The following is a 16830-nucleotide window of genomic DNA, read 5'->3' as shown; positions in this document are numbered from 1 at the left end:
AACTTCAAACGTATCTCGTCATTCCTTAGAACTTCCGTATCCCACTTATTAGCGTATTGATTCTTCCTGACTAATGCTTTGAACTTCAGCCTACTCTTCATCACTAGTATATTGTGATCTGAGTCTATATCTGCTCTTGGGGACGCCTTACAATCCAGTATCTGATTTCGGAATCTCTGTCTGACCATGATGTAATCTAATTGAAATCTTCCCGTTTCTCCCCCCTTTTCCAGGTATACCTCCTCCTCTTGTGATTCTTGAACAGGGTATTCGCTATTACTAGCTGAAACTTGTTACAGAACCCAATTAGTCTTTCTCCTCTTTCATTCCTTGTCCCAAGCCCATATTCTTCTGTAACCTTTTCTTCTACTCCTTCCTCTACAACTGCATTCCAGTCGCTCATGACTATTAGATTTTCGTCCCCCATTGCATACTGCATTACCCTTTCAGTATCCTCATACACTTTCTCTATCTGTTCATCTTCAGCTTGCGACGTCTGCGTGTATACCTGAACTATCGTTGTCGGTGTTGGTCTGCTGTCGATTCTGATTAGAGCAACCCGGTCACTGAATAGTTCACAGTAACGGACCCTCTGCCCTACCTTCCTATTCATAACGAATCCTACACCTGTTACACCATTTTCTGCTGCTGTTGATATTACCCGATACTCGTCTGACCAGAAATCCTTGTCTTCCTTCCACTTCACTTCACTGACCCCTACTATATCTAGATTGAGCCTTTGCATTTCCATTTTCAGATTTTCTAGTTTCCCTATCACGTTCAAGCTTCTGACATTCCACGCCCCGACTCGTAGAACATTATCCTTTCGTTGATTATTCAATCTTTTTCTCATGGTAACCTCCGCCTTGGCAGTCCCCTCCCGGAGATCCGAATATGGGACTATTCTGGAATCTTTTGCTAATGGAGAGATCATCATGACTCTTCTTCAACTGCAGGCCACATGTCCTGTGGATACACGTTACATGTCTTTAATGCAGTGGTTTCCATTGCCTTCTGCATCCTCATGTCGTTGATCATTGCTGATTCTTCCGCCTTTAGGGGCAATTTCCCACCCCTAGGACAAGAGAGTGCCCTGAACCTCTATCCGCTCCTCCGCCCTCTTTGACAAGAACGTTGGCAGAATGAGGCTGACTTCTTATGCCAGAAGTCTTCGGCCGCCAATGCTGATTATTTATCAAAATTTAATCAGTGGCGGGGATCGAAGCCGGGACCGAAGACGTTTTGATTATGAATCAAAGACGCTACATTTTTTTTTTGTAATCTCATTTTGTTCGTTATTGTTCGTTACAATTGTTTGTGGCGGACGTTACCTGACGCCCATTGAAGTTCGTTACTGATCCAGTCACTCAGTTTTTTCTTTTAATTACAGAGGCAGCTAACCCTCTGACCGAACACGCTGAGCTACCGTGCCGGCTATCCTTTCGTTGATTATTCAATCCCTAGACCACGGGTACACCCAACAAACAAACAACTTACGAAATGGTAAAGATAAAATATGTAGAACTGGAAACGCATATAGGGAAAGGTATAACATGTAGTATTATGGGGCTCAGAAACATTTGACCACAAGCCGGCCACATCTAAACGCATCTGGTTGCAGACTGCGTATAAGAAAACGTATAACATTTAATATAATGGGACTAAAATGTATTGGACCAAACGCCGGGTACGTCTAACACATCTGGTTTAGCCTTCATGAAATCCTGAATAGTGTAGGTGCTTGCGCAGAGTTCACACTTGATGAGGTGGGTAGTAGACTGCTCTTGTCCACGACTGCACAGCAGCAGTTCGTCTTACAGTCCGCATCTACTCAAGCTGCTTCTGGTTCTTGTAATAACGGAATGTAATCTTTTTAAAGATATCCGTGTGTTCCACTCCTCTTGACCTGGGAGACGTTCTTCAATCGGTTTGTATTGGTATTGGAAATTATTTTATTGCTACGCTTCTACTCTGTTTTTCTGCAATGAATTAGTGAAATTTTCTATTGCGAGCAGGAAACTACTCATAGATTCAGGTTGGCAGAGGGCCAGTTGGTATACAAAGAGGGGTTGGGCCGTAGAAATAAGTGCTTCAATTTTTTATTTCTTGACCGCGTCTTCGCGTCTGATGCTGGGATGAGCGATACCGGCTAGGCAGTATAGCTTGTCAGTCTTTGTTGGTCTCAAACAGTCTGTGATGATGGGGCATGGTACGTTGAGTGTTATGTTCACTTGTTTGGCACGGAGTTATACTGTACGCGATATGCATACTCCACAACTGACTAACACGATCAGAATGGTGTAGTCCTTTCTGTCCCGAGTTGTGCAACTCATGTAATGCCTGATACTCTGGGCACTATGTTGTTTCTAGCAGCTACTTACTTGTTTGTGTTCATATAGCGTTTACTTAAGTGAGTGCTCATCCCCCGTGATACTTGTAGTGTCCTTGTCAACAGTCTGTTAAGTGAAAAGCCGGCCGGTGTGGCCGAGCGGTTGTAGGCGCTGCAGTCTGGAACTGCGCGACCGCTACAGTCGCAGGTTCGAATCCTCTCTCGGCCTTGGATGTGTGTGATGTCCTTAGGTTCGTTAGGTTTAAGTAGTTCTTAGTTCTAGGGGACTGATGACCTCAGATGTTGAGTCCCAAAGTGCTCAGAGCCATTTGAACCACTTGTTAAGTGAAAAACATACGTTTGGCTCATCGAGAGATTCGGTTTGAGTTGGGTGTCCTTGTAGTAGCCAGCCAGGTGGCCAAGAGTTTCTGATCATTTCTTCTCCATAGTCTCAAAGTTATTTGCATGAGCTTAACGGCACAGCCTTCTAGCAATAATTTATCGTAGATCGTTTGAGCAACGAAAGGTGCCTAACGACTGGAAAAAAAGCGCAGGTCGTTCCCGTTTTTAAGAAAGGCCGTAAGACAGATCCACACAATGATAGACCTATATCGCTGACGTCAATCTGTTGTAGAATTGTGGAACGTGTTTATGCTCAAAAATTAGACGTTTTTGGAAAAATGAACATCTCCTCTATAAAAATCAACATGGATTCCACAAACAGATCCTTCGAAACTCAATCGCTCTATTCCTCCATGAGATCCACAGCGCAGTGGACAAAGGCGCTCAGCTTGATGCAGTGTGCCTTGATTTCAGTAAGCCATTTGACACCGTCCGGCATTGCCTTTTAATGAAAAACAAATACGAGCTTACGGAGTATCAGAACAGAACTGCGATTGGATTCCAGGCTGCTGCAGATAGAACTCAACACAGTTGTCTATAACAAAGTAGCAACCTCAGAAGATAGAAAGAATTTGCAGAACGACCTGCAGAGAATTGATGACTGGTGCAGACTCTGGCAGTTGACGTTGAACGTAAATAAATACAACGTATTACACATACACAGGAAAAGAAATCCACTAGTGTACAGTTACATACACTATTGATGATATACAGCTGGAGACAGCGTCTGCCGTAAAATAAATAGCCGTCACTATCCATAGGGTCCTTAAGTGGAATCACCATATAAAACAGATAGTGGGAAAAGCAGACACCCGATCCATCGGAAGAATCTTAAGGAAATGTGACTCATCCGCAAAAGAAGTGACTTATAAGGTGCTTGTTCCCCCCATTCTTGAGTATTGTTCATCTATCTGAGATCCCTATCAGGTAGCACTGGTAGAGGAGGTAGAGAAGATCCAACGAAGAGCGGTGCGTTTCGTCACGGGATCGTTTAGCTGGCGAGAGAGCGTCACGGAGATGCTAAACAAGCTCCACTGGCAGATGTTACAAGGGAGGCGTTGTGCTTCATGGAGAGATTTAGAACTGAAATTTCGGGACTGCACTTTTCAGGAGTCGGGAAACATATAACTTCCCCTCACACATATATGCCGCATATTGACCACGAGGAGAAAATTCGATAAATTAACGCCAGTACAGAGGCATACCGACGATCATTCTTCCCACGCACCATTTCCGAGTGGAACAGGTTTGGAGGGATCAGAGAGTGGTTCCGAAAGTACACTCCTCCACACACCACTAGGTTGATCGCGGAATATAGTTTGGATGTGGGTGTATGTAAAACTTCCGGCCGCTCAGTGGTGTAGATATTGAACAGCAACGGCGCAGGACACTAAGGTCCGGAAAGGCATTCTCCTGTGTTTTTCGTCGGTTTATTTGCCCTTCAAAATCGGTAAAGAATCATCTGTTTTCGATGAGATTTCTAAGCATTTGTGACATGTCATAATATTTACTTAATACATACACTTTCCATAACAACAGACGGTGTCTAACTGTGTTGTCAGCAGCTGGTACATCCATAAACACAGCCCCGGTGATTTTTCTTTCCTCGAATCCATGCTCGATCAGTTATGTTAGCTTCAGTATCTCTGTTGTGTAACAGGCGCCCAATGGCGGCTAGTGCTGAATTTACAAAAATAACAAGAAATCAGATTGACAAAATATGTATTAAAATAAAAAGTTATTGTTACTCAGTGACGAGAAATGAAGTCTATACATCGCTGTTTTCTACTGCAGAATTTATGTATAACTTTGGATTTTAAACCCTCAGCATTGTTTACCACGTTCTCCATTTTTCTGACTAACGCCACCCTCGTAATTCATGGTATGTTCAAATAAAAATTAAAATATTTTTCACAAGGAAAAATATAATGTTTCAAAGTATCTCGGGGATGATTCCGGATTGATCGTTGCGGAAAGAATTTTCGACAGCGCAAAGTGCCCTCATCAACAGGTTATTCCTGCTGATTGATGTCCTGGACCACTGAATGTGAAATATATATACCAGTGTTCACTCCCCTCTACTGACCCTGTGTGTGGAACTGGTCCGCTTCGGTGAAGTGTTCTAGACAAACAGCAATAGCGACCGCCAAATCCGAGCAGTCTTCAAGCAAAGAGTCATACCATAGCCAACACCCGATGAAGTCCTACTGCAAAAGGTAGTCTACATTCCATATGCAAGCAATGTGTATGGAAAAATCTGTAGAACATTACTACGAGAAACTATCAAATATGTGTACCACCAAAAAGAAAATATCAAATCCCATTTAGGGACGGTAAAACGGGAGCCGGGACTCCGTAAATCTGGACTGCATTACATATCACGCAAATACGGGGAAGCATTTGTCGGAGAAATTATTCATACAACTGAAAAAAGTTGCACGAAAAACCGAACAGCCCACAAAAGCAGCAGCTGCTGAACACTGCCTCGAAACCCACAGAATGAAATACGATGATACAAAAATTCTGCACAAGACATCCCACTATGGGGGCTATGAGAAGGCTATCGAAATCCAGCAACATGAAAAACACATCATTTTTTGGTTGCGACACTGAAATTTTATATGTTCCAAGCATATGCCGTGACTACCAGCTGTGTTGCGTGTTTTGCACTTATGGATTCGAGTCCTGTCATACTAGATATTAGTAGTTAAAACTTGAATTTTTGTGTATCCACGAAGTTCAAGCTAAGCAGAGTCAGATTACACTGTGGCTTTTCTCTTAGTCTAGTAAATAATTTATTATTTATTTTATGTTAAAAAATTGTATATAATTATGATTTTATGTAACGTATTTCAGTTCTGTACAGAATTTTGTAGTGTATTAACTTCATCAGATATTTTAAAATTGTTGATTAATGAAGTAAGATCTACATCATATTGACAAATATTGCATAAGTTATCAATGAAAGTTTAATCTTGAGTAACTAACTGAATTCAAACTACATGTGACTGTTTAACATTCTGCTTGGTGTCTGTTTGCTCTAAGTCGTGTCTCGCTACCACTTTCGCGCAACGACGCTCTGAGCGTGTTTTTTAGGGAATTGACTAGTTTGAACCTGGGACCTGTTGCTGGTAAGGAGACGCCAGACCACACATGACATGTAGAATTCAGAAGAGCGCAGTGAGACTAGCGATGATATAACCAAATACTAAATGATCTCAGCGTCAGCTCCACTGCACTCCCTGTAAAAGAATCTTAATGCTAACTAAATTTAGTGGAAAGGGTTCACGGCTTTCCTATTTTTAGTTAGCTGGTAAAATATCGTCGAAAAAGCAGTTAAGTTTACCAATGGAAATTTTATTCTACTCACAAAACATTGTTTATAAATTGTACTATTGATAAAAGGAAATATTTTAATACAGCGTGATAAAAACCAACTGCGTTCGACAAAAATGTGAACGAATATTCCCTCAATGGGTTTCCAAGTTATATAATGGATAGAAGGATGACCTAGGCCATATCACATCTATAATCTGGGTTTAAATTAAGTTTAATAAAAGAGAAAACTATCAAAAATTATCTACAGTGACCCACAATTATTTTTAATTACTTATTTAACTTGTCGTAAATTACAGTGGCTGATGCGGCTTCTCAATAATTATATAACAGAAAAATCATCGAGTTTCAGATTTTAACTTCAAGTAGCAAATGTGAAGACCATGAGCTTTAATTTACGATCGAAACTAGTATTACGTAAAAAGGGGATGTAACACATGAGACTCCTGTAGTTCTGAGTGAAGCCTTATGCGCTGTTATGCGGCATCGCGTGCGTTCATTACCTTGTCGGTGTTTAGGCAGCGTCAGGGGGCGGCGGGCGGCGCAGCTCCACACACCTCGCTGTCTTGGTAGTAACTCTCTCGAACTTACCCTTACTACAGTTTACCGAAGTTGGTTTAAGGAAAGGTATGTGGCTGTGTTTTCAACTAAGAAGTCAGGGTCTCAATGTTAACCTTAAGCTCCGCCTACAAAAATTCTGTCTATCCAATGAGTAATGTTACACTTTTCGAGGTGGGCCAATGTTTTTAATGCTTGATACGTAACAGAGATGCGTATAGTCTCACGCCAAAACTTGCAGCTGGTGTGGCTCTTTTAGTGTTATTGTAAGATCTATACTGTTCTTCTGGAGGGCTCTATCTTTTAACATGGGATGAGGGATGCTCTTGACGGTCGGCGGTCGTTGTGGGTGTCCCTTATCGTAGGGCCATCTACCCTACATGGCTCTGCTCTCAGCTTCTGTTCTCGTTTCTCCCCTTGGAACTGCGTCTGTTTCACGGTGGGAAGATATGACATGCATTTAGGCGTTTTTGTGTTTGTTTGTGATATTCCATTTGCTCACTTGTTGATCATATTACTTTAGTTAATTTAATGTCAGGATTTATGCGGAGCTATGTGACATAATGCCGGATTTGCTATCATGTCAGGGTTTTCATGGAAGATGTTGGATTTGCCTGACACCTTACAACTGATGTACCCATTCAAATTTGGATATTTGACTCATGAAATAGCACTGAAATACATATATTTTCAAAAATCAGCTAGGTTACAAAATGGCTGTCAGTAAGTACCAATGGTACTGTCCAATTAAGCACAACCCTTTATTGGTCTATGAACCCGTTCTTTTAAAGAACAATATACTGTTCCATTAATAATAATTAATATAAATATAATAACAAGCTATAATTAAGAACAAATAACAGTAGTGCGATTGTGAAACGACGATAGTTACGACATTAATGACACAGGTTTTATGTTTACTTTAATTATATCAGGAAGGAAAATTACATTCACTGCTCGATTATTGTTTTTTCTTGGTAGTTTTACTATTATTTAATATTTATTTATTTAACCTGATCAGGTTAGCGCCTTCTTACATTGAACAAGAATTTGACATATACAGACTATTTTTATAACACAGTAGCCTAATGAATAACTATAATTTTAATGTAGCAAATGATAATAACATGATTTTAGTGTCACTAGACACAATGTCAATAAATAGCCCTCTTAAGAGCTAATAAATTTAAAACTCGCAATTACTATTATTAGTATCACTATGATTATTGTAGTGGCAGATACGGAGAGAGTTTATAGGTGTACAAAATAGATATTTTCTGATAGAACAACTTCTAGAGAAGGGAAATTTAAGACGACTGCAGGAGAAGAGAATGCTAGGAGATAAAGAATATCAGGTTGGAAAGAAGGAAGGGGTAGCAAGTGCGTACAAGGACGACGGTGGTCTTTATTGTTGCTTCAGTAGCTATGTCATTAGCTGTCTTTTGCAACTGGAGATGTTTTTCAGTTCTCGAATACAACAAAGGAGGCTATTCCAGAATTGAGTTCCTGCTACTGAAAAGAAATCCGAGAAAGTGACTGATCAATGAAGTGGGACACAAAGGATTTTACTCTGATGGAGACAGGGGTTTTTGTCTGACACAACGCACTGCTGGCGTGACGACAGGTATCAGCGAAACCACTGCACTGCACTTGGCAAGAAATTTATGCTGCTTAGTCTGACAAGAAAATGTCGATGTCGACAGTGTGAAAGGCTTCACTGCAGTCTAAGAAGCACGCGATGGTCACCTCATCTCCAAGCATGGAAAACTTGGTGTCATCTGTTATCTTTATTAAGGCAGATATTGTGCTACAACGTGCTTCTTCTAGCAAGTAGTTTCTAGTTAAGTATATATATCCTAAGGTTCCTGACAGTGAAGGAATAAGGCCAATAGGTCGGTAAAGAGACGTCGTTTTTTGGTAGTGGCTTAAGTAGTGGCTTAAGCAGTGGTTAAAGCTGTTAGTTACAGGGGCAGCAGCGAATCATTAAGTTTCATCATTTGGGCTGTGATGCCATCACATCCAGTGCATTACGATCAGATATTCATGATGTCTTTTTTCACGGTATTCCAATGAGCATACTTTAGGTAGAATTTTTTGTAGTTACATTCGTGAATCCCCATTAAGTAATCACTGTTTCTTAATTTTTAACATTGTATTCTAAATTAGAAATATTGTATTGTCTATAGTGATTACAGTAAATACAGTAGTAGCCTATACTATTAAATTCATGGAGATATAGTTTGATTGAAATATTTCATTTGATACAATTTTTGTGATATAACTGAAGAAACCAATGTACTAGAAATTGCATCTAGAAGGACATTCACGATATAACCTGTAAGCAAATTACAGAGCAATTCAAAGTGAATGTAGCAATTGAAAATGGCTGCAGATACTTACTGCATAGCAGTGAAAGGAATTAGAGAGAATGTTTTCGAAAATTTCAAATTTATTGTACATACTTAACAGATGTCCTCTTACGGCTCCACTTGGACACAAGGACAGCCACTAAGTAACAATCTGTTTCAAAGACTTCATTCTGAACTGTATGTGGAGGCATTGGCGCAGACGTATTACAAGTGCACAGTCTGATTTTTGGAATAGTTTTCTACTGTACACAAATCTTTTTAAAAACACCATAAATTGAAATCCAGATATGTAGTATTTTTCATTTATTTGTTATGTTGCATTTATTGTTTTTGTTATCTTTTAGTCTAAATAATATAATGAATTTATTGTCTTGATACGTTTCGTAGAATTAATTTGTTTTGGCGAAACAAATGTGTAGCAATATACGTTTGATTTTATAGCGTTATGTATTATGTTAAAACAGCAATTGATTAAACATAATTAACTTCACGATTTAATCTTTCTTTCTTAATAGCACAAAGAAAGATTAAATATAACACTTCATATTGTCACAGAAGGAGTTGACACACTGTGGTGTGGTGGATTTGATACTAAACTGCTGCATTAAGGGTCGTGAGTGCAAAACTCACCTGGGCTGTACAGTTCTAATTTTTATATTCGGTTCGAGTACATTCTAGAAGTATCCCCAAATGTCAAGCATCATTGCACTGGAATGTTCTGTAGCTGTATATATATTGTACGTGTTCTGGGCGGAGGCAGTTCGCTCCGCGCTCTTGTGTGTGCAAGTGTTGACTAAACCTTCGTTAAGTGAAGTTAGTGTTCATCATTCATCTAATTACACCTTCTTCTACATGAAATTATTCTAATGGAGACGCTGGGTATTGGAACTTGTGATAGTGCACATTATCGACGGCACAGTAGCTCCCATCAGGCCACGACAGAGCCTCCGTTTACGTGGCGAGAAACCCGAGTTGAAGCCATCACATGACGACTGCCTACCATCCGCAAACTAACGGGCTTACTGAACGCCTTCATAAGACCCTGGCCGACATGGCATCAGTGTTCATCAATGTTGAGCAGAGCAACTGAGATGAGGTGCTACCTAATATATCCGCCGTCTGTGGATAGGAAAATCTTAGAGTGTGAGTTATAGCGTTTTCATTTAAACTAAAGTCTTTCTTCAAAAATTACAAAACAATATTCATGAGGTAGGACTGATCCTTCAAGCCTACCAATAACTAAATCAAAGATTCCTCCAAACATAAACTGTCTGTAGTAACCATACAACTTCACGAAACCAAGCCCCGGGCGTCTCTTGATGAGCGGTGTGGAGTCCACGTTGCCGTTACCTGAGTCCGAAGAGTAGAGGCCCTCCGAGGATGGCTCCGGTACGCTGGCGGCGGTGGATGATAACGCGTCGTCTACGATGACACCAGTGGGCTCGCTCGGCGTGAACTGCCTCTACAGGCTCCTGCGCCATCCTAAATACTACTTGGATCTGGATATGGCTGGCTCTATTTGCAGTCACGTGTCGAGAGGTAGAAAAGAGGTCCGCGGCTATAGCGAACTCTTGCGGCGCCGTGGACGCCTCCTGGTGGTCTCTGGGAAACATCTTTGTTTCCGGGACGACCGGCCAGGCTGACCCCTACTCGTTCCGGGGCCGCTGTACAGGTCTGCTTCGCGGAAAGCGAGAGTTACAGGCGCTTAGTCTGGACACAGTACTACCTTTCGTGACGTTTGCCTACAACACCGCCAAAAAAGATACTCAGGGTTTATGCCATTTTTCCTGGTGCACGGGCGTGAGGCGACGACGACGATGGACACTGTGTTTCCGTTACATCCTGATGACGTGGACGACGACTACATCGGCGAGGTGTTAACCAGAGCTGAGGAAGCTCGGCAGTTAGCTCGACTCTACACCCTTTAGGCTCAAGAAAACGATCGACGAAGGTATGACGATAGCCACCACCCTAGCTAGCCCTCTACCAGCTTGGAGACCTCGTCAGGATCTTCACTCCTGTTCGGAAAGTTGGTCTCTCTGAGAAGATCGTCAGGCGCTTCTCTAGACCTTATAAGGTTGTAACACAGTTGTCTGATGTTACTTGTGAAGTTGAAGATTTCGACCACGACACAAGACGACGAAAGATCATAGATACGGTCAACGTCCTTCGAATGAAGCCCTATTAAGATCCTGCAACCCAAGGTAAATTCAAAGCTCCAGCAACAGGCAACAAGTGAAAGGTGACGAAGAGCCAAGCGGCAAAAGAAGTTCTAAGAAGATCACTGCCAGGGCGAGAATCAGTCATCGGGTGTCGGAGTATGCAGGAGCGACGATTCGTTCCCGGTCTAGGACGATGTAACACCAGGACGCAGTTCTCTTAAGGAGGGAGCAAGATCGCAGAAGAAGCCGAGTAACACCGTGGTGTAGTGGGTATGATACTAAACTGTTGTATCAAGAGTCGTGGAGTCTTGAGTTCGGAACGCAACTGAACTGTACAGTTTTAATTTCTATATTCGGTTCGTGTATGATACGTCTGCGTAAACAGAAGAAACTAACGATCAAAGTCCGAAAACAATTTATTGGACTGTTCTATTAACCAAAAAAATTCTCCAATTATAGCATCAACACAAAACAGTAATCCATCTTCGAATCACAGTTACATAGGAGAATAAGATAGAAAACAACTGAAATAATTTCCTACAAGTCTCCGCCAGAGACTTCTCCGATATACCAAGCCTAATCCAGAGATCAGCGAGAAGATCCTAGCCTTGCTGCCGGGGCGGCAGCTATCCAAGTCTGCTGGCGGTCGAAAAACTGCCGATGTGCGGCCGAGCGCCGGCCATTATAGCGCTTTGGAGAATGATTACCTCGGAACTATTTTTCATCACGTGGTTTGACGTGTGAAAAATTGTTTCGGGATCTGCAGCGACCTCTTCCATATGTTTATGTGGGCAGGTAGTGGCCCCTGGTGGCCACTGGTGTCTTTGCTGTGGTGTTGTTGTTGTGGTTGTTGCTGTGGCCGTTCATCAATATTGCCTGTCGGTTGTGTAGTGCTTCGGTGTGCCTGCGAGGCGGGCAACCCGCTGCTGCAGGTTATCAGTTTGGTTGCTGACACTGTAGGCGCCATGATGTCTGGTGGAGAAGGCCACAGCAAAGTACAGGCTAGAAAGAATCCACAAATGTCAAGAATCATTTTACTGGAATGTTCTGTAGGTGTATATATACTGTCTGTGTTCTGGCCAGAGGCAGTTCGACCTGCGCTCTTGTATGTGCAGGTGCTGAATAAACCTTCGTTAAGTGAAAGTGTTCGTCATTCATCTAATTACATCTTCTTCTACACTCCTGGAAATGGAAAAAAGAACACATTGACACCGGTGTGTCAGACCCACCATACTTGCTCCGGACACTGCGAGAGGACTGTACAAGCAATGATCACACGCACGGCACAGCGGACACACCAGGAACCGCGGTGTTGGCCGTCAAATGGCGCTAGCTGCGCAGCATTTGTGCACCACCGCCGTCAGTGTCAGCCAGTTTGCCGTGGCATACGGAGCTCCATCGCAGTTTTTAACACTGGTAGCATGCCGCGACAGCGTGGACGTGAACCGTGTGTGCAGTTGCCGGACTTTGAGCGGGGGTGTATAGTGGGCATGCGGGAGGAAGGGTGGACGTACCGCCGAATTGCTCAACACGTGGGGCGTGAGGTCTCCACAGTACATCGATGTTGTCGCCAGTGGTCGGCGGAAGGTGCACGTACCCATCGACCTGGGACCGGACCGCAGCGACGCACGGATGCACGCCAAGACCGTCCGTAGGATCCTACGCAATGCCGTAGGGGACCGCACCGCCACTTCCCAGCAAATTAGGGACACTGTTGCTCGGCGAGGACCATTCGCAACCGTCTCCAGGAAGCTGGGCTACGGTCCCGCACACCGTTAGGCCGTCTTCTGCTCACGCCCCAACATCGTACAGCCCGCCTCCAGTGGTGTCGCGACAGGCGTGAATGGAGGCACGAATGGAGACGTGTCGTCTTCAGCGATGAGAGTCGCTTCTGCCTTGGTGCCAATGATGGTCGTATGCGTGTTTGGCGCCGTGCAGGCGAGCACCACAATCAGGACTGCATACGACCGAGGCACACAGGGCCAACACCCGGCATCATGGTGTGGGGAGCGATCTCCTCCACTGGCCGTACACCTCTGGTGATCGTCGAGGGGACACTGAATAGTGCACGGTACATCCAAACCGTCATCGAACCCATCGTTCTACCATTCCTAGACCGGCAAGGGAACTTGCTGTTCCAACAGGACAATGCACGTCCGCATGTATCCCGTGCCACCCAACGTGCTCTAGAAGGTGTAAGTCAACTACCCTGGCCAGCAAGATCTGCGGATCTGTTCCCCATTGAGCATGTTTGGGACTGGATGAAGCGTCGTCTCACGCGGTCTGCACGTCCAGCACGAACGCTGGTCCAACTGAGGCGCCAGGTGGAAATGGTATGGCAAGCCGTTCCACAGGACTACATCCAGCATGTCTACGATCGTCTCCATGGGAGAATAGCAGCCTGCATTGCTGCGAAAGGTGGATATACACTGTACTAGTGCCGACATTGTGCATGTTCTGTTGCCTGTGTCTATGTGCCTGTGGTTCTGTCAGTGTGATCATGTGATGTATCTGACCCCAGGAATGTGTCAATAAAGTTTCCCCTTTCTAGGACAATGAATTCACGGTGTTCTTATTTCAATTTCCAGGAGTGTATATGGCAATATTATACCAATAAAAATAAGAAGTAATAATGATAACAGTAATAACTCGTTTATTATTTGAGGGATTTGGATATATACAGTGTGATGAACTGGTGATTTTAGGTCTGGGAATGGGCCTCTCCACGCCATCGGGCTTCCTGGCGGTCAAGACGTACTTCGTGGAGTCGCGAGGCCGCGCCGTAGGCCTGTCGACTTCGGGCTCCAACTGCGGCCAGATGGCGATGCCGCACGTGGTGCGGCTGCTGCTGGAGACGTACGGCTTCAGCGGCGCGCTGCTGGTGCTGGGCGGGGTGGCCATGCACGGGCCGCTCGGCTCGCTCTTCTTCCACCCCGTGGAGTGGCACGCCGAGCGCCGCCCTGTGGCCAACGAGCTGGCGCTGCTCAAGGGCGAGTCCGACACTGGCGAGGAGGTGCGGCCGCGCCGGCCCAGGAGGAACGCCTCCATGGCGTCGCTGGCCAGCTCAGAGGTGGGCGACATGGCCGACGTCGTGCCCGAGGACCGCCGCATCCGCTTGTGGCCCACCAAAGAGAAGGATGAGGAAGAGCATGGGGACGCCACCGAGCTGAGTGAGTAGCCGCTGCAGCACATGGCTAGCTGACCAAAATGTTTCCAGAAACCAAAAATTTACCCTCAACACCTCATCTGAGCAGTTGCAGGTATAAGAGAATTTTTTTTGTTCACATATAAAAAAAATGTCGTGTGACTAAGGCCTCCCGTCGGGTACAATGTTCGCCAGGTGCAAGTCTTTCGACTTGACGCCACTTCGGCTACTTGCGCGTCGATGGGGATGAAATGACGATGATTAAGACAACACAACACCCAGTCCCTGAGCGAGGAAAATGTCCGACCCATCCGGGAACCGATCCCGGGCCCTTAGGAGGGACAGTCTGTCTTTTCTTTTTTTATCGCTGTGTTTGGTCGTCGCGGACGTCACATGACATCCGTGAAAGTTCGTTTGTTGATTCTTCACTCACTTTTTTTTGTTTTTTTGTTTTTGTCTTTTTATTACAGAGGCCATCCAGCTCTCTGGCTGAACATTCTGAGCTACGGTGCCGGCAACCACCCAGCTGCCGGGTGCGGACTGTTCTCATATGACCTGATTACATACTAAAGAAATGTTCTAGCAGTTTACCAAGAGAAGTTATTACTACATTCCTAAGAAAGGTTTATTAAATTTTTCCCAGGAAGCGTTTTAATTCCGCTAAGAACTTTATTTTCTGAAAACATTTTTAGTTCTTTCAAATAAAATATAAAATGACCGTCAATGGCATGGATTAACAGTCGTGATATATTACTGGTCTTTGTAATTTGCTCGCTTCTTTTGGCTTTGGAAGGATCTAAATGAAAGAGATAAATTAGTTCTGCCTATCCCCTCTCCCCCACCACCACCAAGTGAAACTGGAAGAATCTCAGGAGATGATCTGCTGTTGTCCGGGCTGTGATGCCGTCAGATTCTTCTTCATGTACATCAAGGATATCGATTACTGATTCCAGGTAACAGGGCGAAATTACCGATTAGTAACAGACAGCTGCCGGCCGCGGTGGCCGAGCGGTTCTAGGCGTTTCAGTTCGGAACCGCACGAATGCTTCGGTCTCAGCTTCGAATCCTGCCTCGGGCATGGATGTGTGTGATGTCCTGAGGTTAGTTAGGTTTAAGTAGTTCTAAGTTCTACGGGACTGATGACCTCAGATGTTAGTCCCATAGTGTTCAGAGTCCTTTGAACCATTTAACAGATAGCTAAAAGAAAAGCACACATATTCTCGTAAACACATTGAAATGAGACGCAGTCTTGACACAAGTAGGTGCCAACCAGCCAATCCACGATTTCGGACAACACGAAGGATACGCAGTGTTGCTGTCGGCCAAGCCAGAATTACATGGAAAGACACAAAATGTGAACAAAGACAAGTATAGCTATTCCAGTGACTAGGGAGAGTTTTGATGCAGTTTAACAAAGATGGCCTCCAGGATTCGAATCACAATTTATGATAAAGAGCCATCAATGGAAACATGCTTTGAGTTTACGGACAGGGGCATCACGACGGAGACTACCAAACTAACGGTGATCGAACCGGAAGGCCAATCTCTGTCCGTCCAATCCGAATGTTTACATCTTAAAGAAAGTCGGCTTCTCTATGAGAATTTTGCCGTGAATGGCTATATCAAAACTGGGCGTAATGATGCCTAGTTGCTCCCATGGCGGTGGAAGCGAGCACATGCAGCGCAAAATGGCGTAGACTGCAGCATGACTGCTGGTCACTAAATGAAGCCCTCGGCGTACTACCACAAACTGACCCTCCTGAGCACTGCCACGAACAGAGGGGAGAAAAGGGCGACTCTCAGCAGTTTTTAAAACTGCGGGCCGTCGCACACTGTATGCTTCTTGCGGCAGCCATAAGTCCCTGCAACAAACATGAGCGAACCCGGGAAGGCCGACTGTCGCTTAGACTTCCTGTCGACGGGCCGTTCGGCCAGCCCACGCAGACCATGGTTCAAATGGCTCTGAGCACTATGGGACTTAACATCTATGGTCATCAGTCCCCTAGAACTTAGAACTGCTTAAACCTAACTAAGGACATCACACAACACCACCCAGCCATCACGAGGAAGAGAAAATCCCTGACCCCGCCGGGAATCGAACCCGGGAACCCGGGCGTGGGAAGCGAGAACGCTACCGCACGACCACGAGATGTGGGCGCAGAGGATGGTATTACTGGGGTGGAACCAGGCGTCTCGTCTGACCGTCGGAGATGCCGTTTTCCCTCTGCGCAACCGTCTCCTTAGCGTGGATTTTTGAAACGAACGGTCGCTGAATCTTCTGGAGTCCTACGCCATTTGACGAATTCATCAATTAACTGATTCGTGAATTTACTAATTTCTCTTTTCCCACCATTTGATAGACCAGCTCTCGGGCAAGCTATTTTTAGTTATAGATGACTTCATAAAATTACTTTCCTTACATAACTAAGCGAATTAAATTCATCTTTTTAATAAAGAGGTGTGCAGCCCCATAACTGTGTGAGCAAGCCGAATTTCTGCTTGGAACAGCAGTTTTAAAGGTAGTTTACT

At 44.3% G+C, this 16830-nt stretch overlaps 1 protein-coding gene across 2 annotated transcripts in view; it reads left to right on the top strand.

The window, feature by feature from the left end:
• Positions 1-16830, top strand: part of LOC126273047 (monocarboxylate transporter 2-like) — an 82172-nt gene that overhangs the window by 27709 nt on the left and 37633 nt on the right. For both annotated transcript variants that reach the window (XM_049976443.1, XM_049976444.1), the window contains exon 5: positions 13862-14326. In XM_049976443.1, coding sequence (XP_049832400.1) covers positions 13862-14326 — 465 coding nt within the window. The remainder of the gene's footprint in view (positions 1-13861; positions 14327-16830) is intronic.

This window comes from Schistocerca gregaria, chromosome 5 (genome assembly GCF_023897955.1).
Source record: "Schistocerca gregaria isolate iqSchGreg1 chromosome 5, iqSchGreg1.2, whole genome shotgun sequence".
Taxonomy (NCBI): Eukaryota; Metazoa; Arthropoda; class Insecta; order Orthoptera; family Acrididae; genus Schistocerca; species Schistocerca gregaria.
This window is presented reverse-complemented; position numbering and strand designations above follow the sequence as displayed.